General features: G+C 43.0%; 1 protein-coding gene across 1 annotated transcript in view; it reads left to right on the plus strand.

Annotated features, from left to right (window-relative positions):
• LOC115095902 overlaps positions 1-16,908 on the plus strand; it is a 51,086-nt gene that overhangs the window by 17,484 nt on the left and 16,694 nt on the right. The window contains exon 4 of the mRNA XM_029610222.1: positions 9,005-9,157. Within this exon, the coding sequence (XP_029466082.1) occupies positions 9,005-9,157 (153 nt within the window). The remainder of the gene's footprint in view (positions 1-9,004; positions 9,158-16,908) is intronic.

Below are 16,908 nucleotides of genomic sequence, written 5' to 3' on the forward strand. Positions count from 1 at the left end.
CGAGCGTCCAGAAAACCTTCTACCAGATAATCTTACAATATGAAATGGAGGAGGTTTTCCACTTGGTGCGAAGGACGCGGTCTGAGCCTCTTCTCCTGCTCCCCTCCCGTGCTCTTAGACTATCTGTTTTCCCTCTCCGAATCCGGTCTCCAAACCACTTTGGTGAGGATTCACCTCAGCGCCATAGGGGCTTACCACCAGGGTATGGATGGTTCTGCCATCTCCTCACATCCACTTGTGGGGCGGTTTATGAGGGGCTTTTACAACTAAAGGCCCCTACTCACCCTCCAGTGGTCTCCTCATTATCCTGTCGCAACTCATGAAATCTCCATTTGAACCAGTACATTCATGTGACCTGAAGTACCTGGAAGGACATCTTGGTCACAGTGACATTGCCTCGCAGGGTCAGTGAACTGCAAGCCTTAGTTTCGTACCCACCTTACATGAAATTCTATCACGACAGAATGGTCCTCCAGGCACACTCTAAGTTCCTTGCCAAGTTGGTTTCAGAGTTCCATCTCAACCAGTTCATTGTATTGCCTTCTTTTTTCCCAAGGCCTCACACTCACCGGGGTGAACGGGCTCTCCACACTCTAGATTGCAAGAGAGCACTAGCTTTTTACTTAGAGCGGATGGCGCCTCACCACTTCTCCACTCAAATCTTTATCTCCTTTGACAAGAACAGACTAGGGATTCCTGTCTCCAAGCAGAATTTATCACATTGGCTTGTGGACTGCATTGCCTTCTGCTACACACAGGCGGGCCTACAGCTTGATGGTCACATCAGGGCTCACTCGATTTGTGCCATGTCGGTCTCAGTGGCTCATATGCGCACAAAATTTGCAGAGCAGTGACCTGGAGTTCCCTCCACACATTCGCCTCACATTATTGCCTAGTCAAGGATGGCCAGCAAGACAGTCGGTTCAGACAATCTGTCCTCCGTAACGTCTTCCAGCTATGAAAACCCAACTCTCCTTCCGTGGGCCCTTTCCTTGGGTACAGGCCTGCTTCTAGGGTTGTTGCAGCTTTAGTTGTTATGCACATTGGCACTGGTTCTTTGCTGCAAATGTTTGGAGTGGCCTGGAGCTACTTAGTCACCCATGTGGCTTGGAGAAAGCAGAGTTGCTTCCCTGTAACAGGTGTTCTCCAAGGACAGCAGGATGATAGTCCTCACAAAACCTGCCCGCCACCCCACGGAGTTTGGTTGTTTCAGTTTGTTGTTTTATTTTTCACAAACTCTATGTTATAAGACTGAAGAGGGACCCCACGTGGTTAACGGCATGCTGGGCATTCTCAGTGTGAAACTTTGACAGAAGATTTCCGTGCCGGGCTCCATCGGATGATGTCACCCATGTGTGAGGACTAACATCCTGGAGAACACCTGTTACAGGTAAGCAACTCTGCTTTATTTTATTTATAAAATCTTGTATTCCGCTACTTCCATGGGAGAATGTCCAGTGCAGATAAATATGAAGCCAATGTAACATTTCCAATAAATCCTTTCTATGATAAAGGGAAGAGATGTCAAGTAGAAAATGAAAAGGCAAAAAAATGACTTTCCTCAAATATTTCAAGCAGATTATATCATCTATCAGGAAGGAAACAAGGCCCCAAAAATAAATTCCATTATAAGTCCTAAAATGTATCAGAATAAGGAATATCCCAGTCATCCAGAAGCTACTATACAGATCTCATCTCAATATTACAAAAGCCTTCCAACTGTAGAGGATAAAAAAAAGAAAATATACACCCTAATAATTATCAACATTTTGAAGGAAATTAAAGGAAAAATTCTGCCCCAAATAAACCACCTGCTGCTGCAGTACTAGAAAGTTGTTACAGTTTTCTGGGTTGTCTTGCACAAATCAGAAAATCCATGTCTTTTGACCATAAAAGCGAATGTATCTTTTGGTAGCCAGACCCTATCTGGTTTTGAGAACGAAAGTCATCAGAAGAGCAGCTAAAACTGTTTCTCCTCCTGAGTTGCTACCAAAAGAGCAGAAACATTCAAACTACCCCAAGATATCATGCTATCCTGAGTACCAGTTACCTCAATTGTCTTCTGGGGGAGTAGCATATTCTTGAGGAATCTGCCGTAGCCCCAGGTGGAAATTTCAATATTTCTAAAAAGATATGTTTAAACATATCCAGTGAGGAGATAATTGTCGGGCTAGGAAAATTAACAAAATGTAAATCTTTCCTTCTAGTAGCATTTACAAAATATTCAAATTTATTGTGAAACAGGTCTATTTATTTATTTAAAAATTCTTATATACCGCTTAATCCTTTATGAGGGCAAAGTGTGTTGACTGTAGGGTGGAGAGATTATTATTTTCACAACTCTGCAGGTATGAAGTACAGTCGTTAACAAGTTTGTCCTGGTTTTCCAGTTTAGCAAAGTTCATCGGTTGTTTTAATACATGCATTTAGGGAAGATTCAGCCCATATTTATTTATTTTTATTTATTTAAAGGCTTTTCTATGCCGACATTCGTAAGGCACATCATATCTGCTTCAGTGAGAAAGTTCCAGGTACAGCAAGCGGTGGGCAAGAAAAAACTGGTACCCAGTACCTCTGCAGAAGGACATTCTGCTGTTAGTATGTCATCAGGCCGGCAGACAAACCAGCTTCGCCATCTGAAGTTAATTGAACCCTCTCATTCTCCTCAAAACCCAATAGCTCTTCCATCTCTGGAGCTCCAGCGGCTAATGCCACGTCAAGGCTGCTGGTCTCTGAACTCACCGGTTATGGTGTCAGATAGCAGCAACTGTACCAGGATGCTTCCGGATTCCCCTGCACTTGTCAGCGGGGACGGGAGGGACCTTCCTTTGGAGCTTCTGGACTGGAGAGAATGCTCGGCACCATCTGTTTGTGCATCTTCCCAGCGCCGGAAGCTGCAGCGACCGTTGCTTGTTGAACAGAGTTATTCATTGGGGGTTCTGACTGTCAGCAATTGGTGTTGGCCATCTTGACTCCTCCCCCAAAACACTTCACATTTTATGCACTTTTCCGAGATTTTCCGAGATTAAATTAATTTTGTTTAACCCTTGGAAGAGTTAGAAAAACTATAGACCAGTGAGCCTGATGTCCGTGCCAGGAAAAATCAAAGAAACTCTTCTAAAGCACAAAATTACTGATCATATAGATAGACATGGTTTAGTGGAACACAATCAGCATGGATTTAGCTAAGGGAAGTCTTTCCTCACAAATCTGCTACATTTTTTGAAGGGGTTAATAAACATGTGGATAATGGTGAGCTGGTGGGTATAGTGCATCTGGATTTTCAGAAGGCGTTTGAGAAAGTCCCTTGCGAGACACTCTTGACAAAACCAAAAGGTCATGGGATAGGCAATGTCCTAGTGTGGATTATGAACTGCTTGAAAGATAGAAAACAGAGAGTAGGACTAAATGGTCAATTTTCTCAATGGTGGAAGGTAAATAGTGGAGTGCTCCAAGCATCTGTACTGGGACTGGTGCTGTTTAACATATTTATAAATGATCTGAAAAAGGGAATAATGAGTGAGGCGATCAAATTTGCAGATGACACAAAAAAATGACTTTCCCCAATATTTCAAGAAGATTATATCATCTATCAGGAAGGAAACAGGCACCAAAAATAAATTCCATTATAAGCCCTAAAATGTATTCCAAGTTTGTCAAATCCCAAACAGATTGTGAGAAATTCCAGGAAGACCTTAAGAGACTGGGCATCCAAATGGCAGATGAAATTTAATGTGGACAAGTGCAAAATGATGCACATAGGGAAAATAATCTAATCTGTAGTTGTAGGATGTTAGGTTTCATATTAGAAGTCACCACCCAGGAAAAGGATATAAGTGTCATTGTGGACAGTACGCTTGAATCCTTGGCACAGTGTGCTATGGTGGCCAAAAAAAGCAAATAGAATGTTAGAAACTATTAGAAAAGGAATAGAAAATAAAACTGAGAATGGCATAGTACCTCAGTATTTTTCCATGGTGTGACCACACCTAGAGTACTGTGTGCAATCTGGTTGCTGTATCTCAAAAAAGATGTAGTGAAATTGAAGAGGATACAGAGAACATAGTAACATAGTAAATGAAGACAGGAAAAAGTTTGATCAGTAGCGATTTTATATGCACTTGCCCAAAGTATATTAAATTTTCACATGGAACTTAACCCCCAAACCCGTTGTGTCCCCTTTAGGGTTGCAACTGCCACTCTGTGCAGGTTTCGGCATGGGGAAACCCAAATGATAAAGGACGTAGAATCGCTCCTCTATGAGGAAAGGCTTAAAAAGGTTAGGGCTCTTCAGCTTGGAGAAGAGATGGCTGAGGGGAGATATGATAGAGGTCTATAAAGTCATGAGTGGAGTTGAGCGGGTAAATCCAAATTGGTTGTTTACTCTTTCAAAAAGACCAGGAGACACTCCATGAAGTTACTAGGTAGCAAATTTTAAACAAATCAGAAAAAAATATTTTTTCACTCAACACACAATTAGGCTCTGGAATTCATTGCTGGAGGATGTGGTAAAAGCAGTTAGCATAGCAGGGTTTAAAAAAGGTTTGAACAAGTTCCTGGAGGAAAAGTCCATAAACAATTATTAACCAAGTAGATTTAGTGAAAGCCACTGCTTATCTGTGGGCGAAAGCAGTGTGGAATCTAATTACTGTTTGGGATCTTGCCAGGTATTTGTGACCCAGTTTGGCTCCTGTTGGAATCAGGATTTTGGGCTTGCTGGATCCTTGGTCTGACGCAGTATGGCAGTTCTTTATGTAGTGATAATTTGACTCTTGACCCCCAATGGTGAATTGATGTTTTTGGAGTCTAATAAGATTTGTCTTTGAAAATTCTGTCCCAGTACAGGAACTCGTAAGTATAAGTCATTGCAACGTTTTAAGAAATGGAAAGCTGCTTGTTTCAGTGAAGTGAGTGAGAGTCTATGATGTAGCTCTTGATTAAAAGAATATTTCTCAAGCATGAGAGAGATTTGCATGCACTGCCTGCATTGCATGTAGATCTGTCTCTGCAGATTGATTGTGAATATCCTGAAAACCAGCCTGGCTATGAGGTACTCTAGGACCTGCTAGAGAAACATGACATATTGAAATATTTCTGGAAGCAGAGCAGAGACTAATGAAGCATTTTAAAACTGTTTTATAGAAGCTGTAAGATGTTTTCAGTAGTTCTCTGCACATCCTCAGTTAGTGGAAGATTTCAGGCTTAATACTTATAGGGGCAGAAACTTTCAAATTGGCACGGTGTGTCGGCGAGCACCCAGGGACCTGGTGATCTTATAACTTGCGTGCATGTTATAAAATAGCCCGAGCACGCACATGTGTGGCCCTCATTTTAAGTGGCTGCACAAATCCCGATTCTGCCGTGTAAGTCAGGGTATTTTATAACGGGCGCACGTCCATGCTATTGCCAGTTTCACCGGTTCGTCCACCCGTTTGACCTGTTAAGAGCTAGGTCATCCAATCTCCTCCCCCCCCCCCCCTTGGCTTGATAGCCTGCACTCCCCTCAGACACTCTTCCAAAACAGCTGTTTATTTATTTTTTTCTGTAACAGCTTACACTTCCTCCATAGCAGAAGTAAACTTAGGCGGCACTGGACCTGGGTACGTGACAGGGCACATATGTATTTACGTGCAGATCTCTTGGCCATGCCTTGAATCACCCATGCCCTTGGGGCATTCCACCTTCCTTCACTGAGAAAACTTGACCATTTAGTCCTGCTGTTTCCTATCTTTTAACCAGTTCAAAATCCACAATAGTATGTTGCCTCCTATCCCATGACTTTTTAATTTCCTCAGGAGTCTCTCATGAGGAACTTTCTCAGACTCCTTCTGAAAATCCAGATTCACTGTATCCACTGGCTCACCCATTCTCCACGTGTATATTAACCTCTTCCAAAAAATGTAGAAGATTGGTGAGGCAAGCTAGGCTGTGTCCTATTAAACCAACCACTATACAATCATTTCAGAATCTGGTAAATCACAATCTGATGTTTTTCAGAGTTCTAATGCTATAAATTAGATTTCGTGTCAAATCAGTTTCAAACTGCTGTTTAGCTGACCTGTTTTGTATATTTGACCCTACAGGTTGAAAGATCACAGTGAGGTTGTTAAAGTGAAAAGAATAAAAAAAAAAAGATTTATGCTAGGACTGTAAGAAATTGAGAAAGACTTGCAGCTCTAGGTTAATAAATGTTTTCCTAAAGAACGCCAGCATAATTTCAACGCAGAAACCACCAGCACACAATGCATAAAACGTACGAACAAAATCTAACTGCATGTATTTCATGATCTCTCTTTGTATACTGATATAGTAATACAGCAAGGGGGGTGATTTTATAAGTTTTGCTGGCTGTTATGTGCAATAAGTCCCACCAGCTTTCAAAGAGCACGTATACATGTAAGTCCGTTTTGAAAATAATCCCACAAAAGCTGGATACTTTTCAAAATCGAAAAGTATGCATGTGAATGCAGACCCCATCCGGACTCTGCCTCCCAGAATGCCTCTGTCCAGGTGTATTTCTGTGTGTGGGTAACGCACATATTGGCTCGGCAATTTTCAGATGGGCCATTTCCCTGGGTAAAGCAATGCTTTATCTGCAGAAGTCCCTTTTGAAAATGACCCTGCTTATGTGTACGAGGAGCAGTTTGGGGGGCAAATTTTAAGACTAGCCTTCTAAGCGCAAAGTCTGCGGCTACGTTTTTACGAGTTGGCTTTGCAGCAGTGTACAGAAGTGAAAGTATGCTAATTTGTACAGCTAGTTTTCTGGAGAAAAACCATCCATGCATACTTTTGAAAATGAAAAAGCACGTGCGTGGTCCCAAACCCCTACGCCTCCTGTCACAGCAAGTAAACTTAAATTCAAAGAAGCCCTATACACATAAGCTTGCCCATATATAGGAAGGGCAGTTTTTAAAAAGCCCAATCCTATGGGTAGAGTACGATTTTAGCACTGGGAATGGTTTTGAAAATGATCCTCTACGAGGGCAGCTTTCAGACTATGCACAGAAGGCTAAAGGCTGTGGGTAGTTTTTTTTATTCACAGAGGGGCAGATTTTTAAAACTACGCGCGGGGGGGAGGGGTACATTTGTGCGCGCTACCAGGCACGCACAAATGTACAGCTGATTTTATAACATGCACGCGCAGCCGTGCGCATGTTATAAAATCCGGGGTCGGCGCGCGCAAGGGGGTGCACACTTGTGCATCTTGCGCGCGCCGAGCCCTAGGGGAGGCCCGATGGCTTTCCCCGTTCCCCCCCCCCCCCACCTTTCCCTCTCTTCCCCTATGTAACCCACCCCCCAGCCCTACCTAAATCCCCCCCCACCTTATTTTGTTGAGTTACGCAACTTGCGAGTGCTGACACCAGGCCGCTGTGTCGGGGCACTCGGACACACCCCCGCCCATTTTTGCAAGCCCCAGGACATACGTGAGTCTTGCGGCTTGCGCGCACCACCGAGCCTAGGCAAAATAGGCTCGGCGCGCGCGGGGGGGGGGGGTGTTTTAAAGGGATGCGCGCGTAACTCTTTTATAATCCGCACCAGAATGTATGCTGATTTCCAAAGGGAGCAGGTTCCTTTTGAAAACTGGTTTGGAAAAAGTGTGCGCACAGACGGGCACCTGCTTTTTGTGCGAGCACTCTTTCCGGCAGAATTCATGTGTATTCTTTTGGACAGCAGAAAGCATTTTCCTAAATCTTCAGTATGTTCCCCTCCGGACCACCTTTCCTGGTGTGCAAGCGAGTCCACACACACACACACACTAACACACACACACAAACACACACTAACACACACACACACACACACACACAAACACACACACTAACACACACACACACTAACACACTATAGCTGCGTGCACGTTGGGTTGGGATGGAGTGGGGGCAGAGACAATTTTCAAAGGGGCCGGTTATACCCTTCTCGGAATTTTTATGATGTATATAATCTGTTAGTCGCCAGGTACCTGGGGATCGAGCGGGTTATAAATTACAAAAATAAATATGTTTGGAATTCATTTGGTTTGGGTTTTGGGAGGAGTGTTGCTTTTTTTTTTTTTTTTTTTAATAGTTTGGGAACTAAATGAAGCATGCCATTTCTGTCAATTCAAATTGTAGCACTACTAGCTAATGTAAGGAGTAAATAGCATTGTAATTTTTAGGGTTGGCGCACATCAAACATTCTCTGTTCTTTTCCTTGCAATCTGCTAAATCCTGCTGGGCCGTATCGGGTTGCCTCCATTTCCTGAGGCATTCGAGTACTTCAGAGGTTCAGAACTTGCCAGCATTATATGCCTGGCTTTGAGAAAGGTTTGGATACGTTTCTGGAGGACAGAGCCATCAGCAGCTAATGGGCAGGTGTGCTTGGGGCATGCCCCTGTTTACTGCCAGAAACTGGGAGTGAGCAACAGGGAATGCATTTCCTCATGAGGATCTGTTTGGTACTTTGCCCAGCTTGGCCACTGTAAGAGACAGGATGCTAGGCTTGATGGACGTTTGTTGCATTATGTTCTTAACTACACATGCAGGTGAATTTTCAAAGGGGTTACGCATGTAAATCTAACGTACAGTTGTAGCAATTTTCAAAAGCCATTTACCAGCATTAAGTGCTCTTAACATGGGTAAAACCTATTGACAATTCAATGGCATATACTTTAACAATTTTCAAAAGCATTTGTTCTTGTAAAACCCAGTTTTAAGCAGGTAAATGCTTTTGAAAATCAGGCCTGATGGTTTCAAACAAGGGACCATATTCACTTAATAATATATTTCAGACATTCCCCTTTTCCTAAGAAAGCTAAAAAGTTACGGTTTCCTTAATTTGTGGCTTGGCACATATTAAGAAATCCCTTCTCCCTCCTTTTCAGTCCTCCCAGTTCATTGCTAAATCTGTTCTGGAGTCTGGCGATGTTGGGATGGGAACGAGAACAGAGAAAGTCACGGTGAAGGCGAGCAGAAATTATATGAAAAAGTCTGTACTGCTGCTCATTGCCCCCTCTGTTTTGTTCCAGCAAAATGGGGAGAGGCTAGGAATGACAATCTCAAGGCCTAAGCTGTTCCTGTACTATCGTTTGGATATCCATTTTCACATCACCGAGCAGCTGAATGCAGAGTGGTTCCGTGTCAAAGACTGGGTGACTCAGTTAAGCATGTTGATGAAAAAGGTAATAACATGCCATTTAAGCATTATGTAAGTGTTGAGATAGATCAGTGATATTCAACCTGTGTCTCTCAGAGATCCACTTTAGTCTTCGGTCTGAAAGAGTCACCATCATGTTCCATTCTTTTGTATTGGACTTGTATGTTTCCGGTAACTCAGAGCAGATCACAATTATTACAGTAGATGCGGAGAGTAATGTGGATCCCAGTAGTTATTGACTGTAATGACTTGAGGTGGGGCTACAAAAGTGAATTAGAGTAGTTACAATAGTTAGAGGGAGTGGTAGTACAAATTTGGAATTAAGATTGCAAATCCATGCCATCAAGGTGGAAAACCCATGGTGTCATGGGCATGGTGGTGTCAAAGGACATATCAGAGAACGGTGCTGTAATAGAGTTCACTGGTGTCATAGGTCCAGAAGCTCAGTATGAAATTACAATAAATACTGGGAGAAGATACATAGTGTGGAAGATCAGAATTTACAGTGGTTACAGAAAGAAGTACAGTGACGAAACTGCAAGGCATAATGAGTTCAGTAAGACTCAGGAGAGCATATGCGGCATGCAGTAGGCTAGAGCAGAGCTTTTCAACCTTTTTTGTATCCGGGCACGCTTTCAGGTTTGCTTGATCCTCGTGACGCACTGAACCCAATTTTACAATATTGTACATTCATGCTGGTCACTGAGCACGTGACTGCGAAAATGCCTAGGTAATGTCATTTTAACTAAATTGAACCGTCTATAAAGCCTAAAATATAATCCGACAAGTTTAGAAATATAGGATGGGGGATCATGGCAGGATGAATGGAAATGCATGCACTTAAGTATTTTTGTGATTTTTAGCTTCATTCTCCAAGCCACTGATATTTAAACTTTCTAACCGTGGTCTTTAGAAACTCCAAGCCAGTGCTTTTTATCCAAACATGGGGGGTCGTTTACTAAGCATTTTTCAATAGACACAGAATGGGAGAAAAGCGTTAGAAAATCCAGCCTTTAGTGAGTGAGATGGATGTAAAATTTGTATTTTACATATTTTCTTTTACGTATCTGAGGGAATTTAATTATGAGTGTGTATGACAGATGTGCAAATGGTCAGTAGTCAGGGTTGAAGCCCTGATGATTGGAGCTACTGCTCACAAGTTTCAAACTGGTGCCAATTCTGTTACTAGCTTATTTTGTGGACTCTTGTTTGATTAATGATCTTAGAAATCAAAAACTGGATCTTTAAAATTAAAACAGTCTTTCAGAGAACTGACCTTGAGTTGATGAATGGAACTGAGTTCAGAGGAAGTTCAGAAGAAATATTTATTCATAAACCATTGTAGAATAATTTATTTTTCAAACAGGAACATCGGATCAAGTAAATATTTAACTAGCAGTCAATAAATATATTAATTCAAGGCATCAAACAAAAATAAAGAAAAAACTTATGCAGAGACAAACTGAGAAGCTGCATTCAGGGTTGCTGTTAGGTTGCCAAGGCCACTGTTGGAAACAGGATGCTGGGCTTGATGGACCCTTGGTCTGACCCAGTATGCCATGTTCTTATGTTCCTTCTCATTACAGTTATAAAAATAAAGTTGTGACGTATCTTTTGTAGTCAGCATAGGAATCAGCTCGAGCCCCATAACTCGTCAAGGTCCCACGTCCCGGCACAGACTCCCTTACACTCCCTAATGAAGGCACACGCTTAAGCCCCTGCACACGAGGCCATCCCTCGTTCCCAAACAGTTCCCCCACCAAACACTCGCGCGCGCCGCGACCAACCCCCTATCCAAAGCGCACGCTGGCAAGCTGACGTCAGGCACACAAACGCGCTCGTGCACGAGACGTCTGTTGCGAGATTGAAGCAACGCCTGTGGAACCCTCCGACCGACGCACAGACCGGCAAAGCCGGTGAAAATGCGGACCCAACACTAGACCCTGGGGTGTATACCATCCGGTCCATGTGATTTACTACTCTTCAGTTTGTCAATCAGGCCTACCACATCTTCTAGGTTCACCATAATTTGGTTCAGTTCATCTGAATCATTACCCATAACACCTTCTCCAGAATGGGTATCTCACCAATATCCTCTTCAGTAAACACCGAAGCAAAGAAATTGTTTAATCTTTCCACGATGGCCTTATCTTCTCTAAGTGCACCTTTAACCCCTCGATCATCTAATGGTCCAACTGACTCCCTCACAGGCTTTTTGCTTCTGATATATTTTAAAAAGTTCTTACTGTGAGTTTTTGCCTCTTGGACCAACTTTTCAAATTCTCTCTTAGCCTGTCTTATCAATGTCTTACATTTAACTTGCCAATGCTTATGCTGTATCCTGTTTTCTTCTGTTGGATCCCTCCAATTTTTGAATGAAGATCTTTTGGCTAAAATAGCCTCTTTCACCTCACCTTTTAACCATGCCAGTAATTGTTTTGCCTTTCTTCCACCTTTCTTAATGTGTGGAATACATCTGGACTGTGCTTCTAGGATGGTATTTTTTTAACAATGTCCATGCCTCTTGCACACTTTTTTTTTTACCTTTGTAGCTGCTCCTTTCAGTTTTTTTCTAACAATTTTTCTCATTTTCTCAAAGTTTCCCTTTTGAAAGTTTAGCACTAGAAGGTGGATTTACTTATTGTCCCCCTTCCTGTCATTAATTCAAATTTGATCATATTATGATCACTATTGCCAAGCGGCCCCACCACCGTTACCTCTCTCACCAAATCCTGTGTTCCACTGAGAATTAGATCTAAAATTGCTCCCTCTCTCGTCGGTTCCTGAACCAATTGCTCCATAAAACTGTCATTTATTCCATCCAGGAACGTTATCTCTCTAGCATGTCCTGGTGTTACATTTATCCAGTCAATATTAGGGTAATTGAAATCTAATCAAATGAATGGGAACTATAATCAAATTATAATTATAGCCTAAATGACGGTGTCAGCAAGCCTGATGTTATGTTTCTTACCATAACCAACCGGTCTTCTCGATCATTTACCTTCAAAGGTGAAGGTGACTGGGTAAATGTCAGGCTTGCTGACACCTTCATTTAGGCTATAATTATAATTTGATTATAGTTCCCATTCATTTGATTGGTTATCTCCCCTGGGTAACTATTTGACTCCATTGATATTGATTTTGTGTGGTAATTGAAGTCTCCCATTATTACCGCACTATCAGTTTGGTTAGCTTCCCTGATTTCTCTTAGCATTTCACTGTCAGTCTCACCATTTTGGCCAGGTGGATGGTAGTATACTCCTATCACTAAATTTTTCCCCAACACACAAGGGATTTCTACCCATAAAGATTCAATTGTGCATTAAGACTCATGCAGGATGTTTATCCTATTGAACTCTATGCCATCCCAGATATAAAGCGCCACCCTGCCTCCCGGGTGCTCCTCTCTGTCATTGCGATATAGTTTGTACCCTGGTATAGCACTATCCCATTGGTTGTCCTTCTTCCACCATGTCTCTGAGATGCCAATTAAGTCTATGTCATCATTCACTGCTTTACATTCTAATTCTCCCATCTTACTTCTTAGACTTCTGGCATTGGAATACAGACATTTCAAAGTGTGTTTTTTGTTTGTATTTTCATTCTGCTTTTTTAATTGATAGGGATAAATTGGAATCTTTTAGCTCAGGTGAGTTTTCAGTTACAGGCATTTGGACTACTTTTCTTATTATTGGACCCTCACTGTTGGGATGCCCTAATTCTAATGCATCATTAGTATCCTTTGATGGGCAACTAAAATGATAAAGGGGCTGGAATGATTCCCGTAGAAGGAAAGACTAAAGAAGTCAGGGCTCTTTATCTTGAAGAAGAGACAACCGAGGGGAAATAAATAGTGGAGTGGAACAGAAAAGCACAGATTGGGTGTTTACTCTTTGAAAAAGTACAAAGTCTAGGGGACATGCAATGAAGTTACTATGTAATATAGACAAATAGGAGAAATTATTTTTTTTTTTACTCGGCACATACTTAAACTCTGGAATTCGTTGTTGGAAGATGTGGTAAAAGCTGTTAGTGTAGCTGGATTGAAAAAAGGTTTGGACAAGTTCTTGGAAGGAAAGTCCATAAACCATTATTAAGGTGGACTTGGGGAAAACCACTGCTTATCCCTGGGATAAGCAGCATGGAATCTACCAACTTTCTGGGATCCTGCCAGGTGCTTGTGACCTGGATTGGGAACAGAATACTGGGCTTGATGGACTTTTGGTCCGACCCAGTATGGTAGGTCTTATGTTCTAAATGACCAGAAATTAAATAATGAATACAATTCAAAAATACTAATTAGTTTGTGAAAATAGCCATGTCCTCAGGTTCTTCCTAAAAGTCAGGTAATGCTTTTCGATGCGTAAATCCGCTGGAATTACATTCCAGAGCTTCATTCCTATATATGAACATGCAGAACATCGAGTCACCTCCAAGTTAGGAACGCAAAGCAAGCCCTGCTGTGAAAAGCAGAGGGAGCTTACTGGGGTATAATGGCCTAATACCTTGCTCAGGGTAGCTAGGACCAAGCTGCTCCAAGCACTTGAAGATAATGCACAATATCCGCGTGACTGAGTGCAGAACTATCCCCAAGGTCACGAGGCTGGACGCCACGAGGTTATGAAACCTGTGTAGGTGTTATTTAAGGACGGTCTAATCCACGTACCTTGACCACTGTTGCTGTTTGAGTTCAGAATCTTGTGTATCAGTAGCACTCAATTCATTTGCTAAGAACTGTGGGGAGCAGGGCATGTAACAGATTGAAGTTGCAAGACTCTTCCAGCCTAATTTTCATAGCTGGCTTCATAAATTTTAGGGAGAGGAATCGGCAAAGGAAAAAAAAAAAAAGACCCAAAGACTGCATTTGGCTTCCTTTATTTAATTTTATTACTCAAATTCATCTTTTTTACCCTCTTCCTTTATAACCACTTCTCCCTGTTGTATTTCCTTAATCATGATGAATTAATATTCATTTTCCTTTCTGTTCTCTGGTGCTATATCTCACAGAAGGAAGTTTTGTGCTCACTTGCTCATCTTAGCAGCCATTTGGCTGTTTTCTGTGATTAGTTCTTTAAAATATTTACTCATGAATATTAAGCACGGTCATTAACATGCAAACCTGCTGACAAATCCTAGGCTAATAGAGCCCATCACTCCTAGATACTCTCAGGCCCAACAGGAGTGTGGCAGAATGAGGGGGAGGGGGCATTTGTAATTAAAAATTGAGATCCTTGAAGTAAGTGGTGATTATGGCTTCCCTTTTTTTTCATACTGATTAAGGGCAGACATTAGAGCACAGTACATAGGGATTGCTGGATGTGAAACATTGGCCGTTTTAGTCAGCGGGAAAACCTACCCATTACAATGTTCCCAGTGTGCTTCTTCTTTCTTTCACCACATAAGCACAACTCTTAGTACAGAGGGATGGGAGAATATGATAATGTAGCACAGATTACAGTGCTCACACGTACACGATGCTTCTTCACTCATGCCTTGGTGGACTGCTGCTAGTATTCACAGACGCAGAATGCTTTTTATCAGTAAATCTGTATATAGCAAAGAGGAAAGTTGCCCTGTGCCTGCAACGCCAGTATGCAAGTAGAGCTCCGCCCATTCGGGGGCAGAGCTCAATTTGCATACCTTATATAGAGAAAAGATTGGAAAAGGATTACTGGGTCTCTGGGCCAACATAAAAAAAAAAACCCCCAAACTCCGGGGCCTGATCCAGAGGGTAGAAGCAGGCCTCAAAAGAAGAAATCAGTGGGCCCACACAGCCGAAAAAAGAAACAGGCAGCATGGGACATGCCTGGTGGAAGTAAGGCAATGTCAGCCCTCAGTAGCTGAAAGAGGAGGAAATTATTCGCTGCACAGGCCCGATGGAGAAGGCTGTTGCCCTGTGGGAGAGAGGCAGGAGGTTTGGGTTGTGGGTAGGAGGTAGCTGCTAATGTTTGGGGGAAGAGAATGATTGAGTGTGTGTGAGTGTGTGTGGATGTGAGAGAGGGACAGCAGTGAAAGCGTGAGTGTGCAAGGGTATGCAGAACAGGAAGAGAAGTGAGTGAGCAAGCCTGTGGGAATGTGTGTGTGGGAGAATGAGCATGTATCTATGTGTGAGTGAAAATGTGAGTGTGTTAATGTGTGCATGAGAGAAATGTATATGTGCTAACCTTCCCCCCCTCCCACCCCAACCCTGTGCCCGTTAATCCATGAAAATCTCTGGGTGACTGGAAATCAGAAGTTCCCATATATGATTTACCATCTCCTCCTTGCCTGCCCACCCCAGTAGAAAAGCACTGGTGGCAGTACACAGCAGAATCTGCCCTCCCCATGCCACCCCTCCTTCCCGGAACTATTCACTCACTGGCTCCTATTGGCCAAACAGGAGGAGGAGGACAGCGGCCTTCCAGTGTCTCTTGGGTGCCAGCAGGAGAAGAGGGAGGATGTGCCAGAGACACTGCAAAGCCACCATCCTCCTCCTGTTAGCTGATAGGAGCCAGTAAGTGAGGGGGGTGGGGATGCAGGAGAGAGTGAACCAGGGATCAAGGGTAGGGGAAGGGAACGAACCAACTGGGAATCGGGGGGAGGGGAAGTGAATGAACCATGGGAACTGGAGGAGTGAGTGAACAGGAGATGGGGGAGTGAATCGGGGGAAATGATGGTTTCAAGTGTGTGGGAGGAGGAGAGAGTGAACCAGGGTGAATCAGTGGTTTGTGGGGGAGTAGTGAACCAGGGTCAGTGCGGGGATCGGGTGGGGGGAGAGAATGAAAGAGGGGGATAGTAAGGAGCTTTGAAGAGGGGGATAAGGGAAAGCAGGGCTGGGGATATAATTCGGGTGAAAGGAACTGAGGCTTCCTTCCCTCCTCTACCCTATCCCAATATTCCCTCTTTCTCCTCCCTCATCCATAGCTCTCCCTTCTTTGTCATTCTAATCTTCCCTCCTCTTCCACTCCATCCCTACTTCTTTCTTCCCAGCTTTCCATTCCATTCCTGATCCCCCACTGATCTCCCCCCCCCCCCCCTTCCCTCCATCGTCTCCTCTCATTCCCTTCTCTTATCCTTCCTGAATCCCTCATCCTCTCCCTCTGTCCTCCTCCATCCGTTCCTCTCTATCCTCCTGCCTAAGATTCCTTCTTCATTTCCTTCTGCAATCTCCTCTCTTCCCATTCCCAGATCCCTTCCTCGCCTGTCTTCCCACCCCAAATCACTAATATCCCATTTCCTTTAATAAAGAACAAATAAATTTACTAGACACAGAAATGTCTGACTTTATTTGTAAAAAGTAAGAAAACATATTATTTAAATTACAACTATATGCAAAATTATGTAAATTTGCCACATAATTGCCACAGATTATTGAAAAATCTGCCCTAGAATTTGCCCACTCTTTTCGCAGAATCTTGAAAATTCTGCCATAGGAAACGAGGAACTCATCTCTCTACTACCACACATCTCAATTCCACACTGCCTATTCTTCATAATATTTCCCTGTCCTTAGACAGGCTTTTACTACCAGTAGCTTATATTACACCTTGAAAAGGAATCATTGCATTGTGCTGATTTCACATTTACTTGCAGAAACCTGTAATATTGAGACAGAATTTGAACTGGAGGATGCTTCAATCGGTTTAACTTAGGCGCACTTGCTTAACATCTGGGCTCTGGGAGGTCTGACAACACAGAGCCAGATGCACTAATCTTCACTTTAGAACATCTGGCCCACAGTGGCATGGGAGGCTAGTTTGAAGAGAAACCAGACGGCTATTCTGGTCCATCCTT

This window comes from Rhinatrema bivittatum, chromosome 7 (assembly GCF_901001135.1).
Source record: "Rhinatrema bivittatum chromosome 7, aRhiBiv1.1, whole genome shotgun sequence".
Lineage (NCBI taxonomy): Eukaryota > Metazoa > Chordata > Amphibia > Gymnophiona > Rhinatrematidae > Rhinatrema > Rhinatrema bivittatum.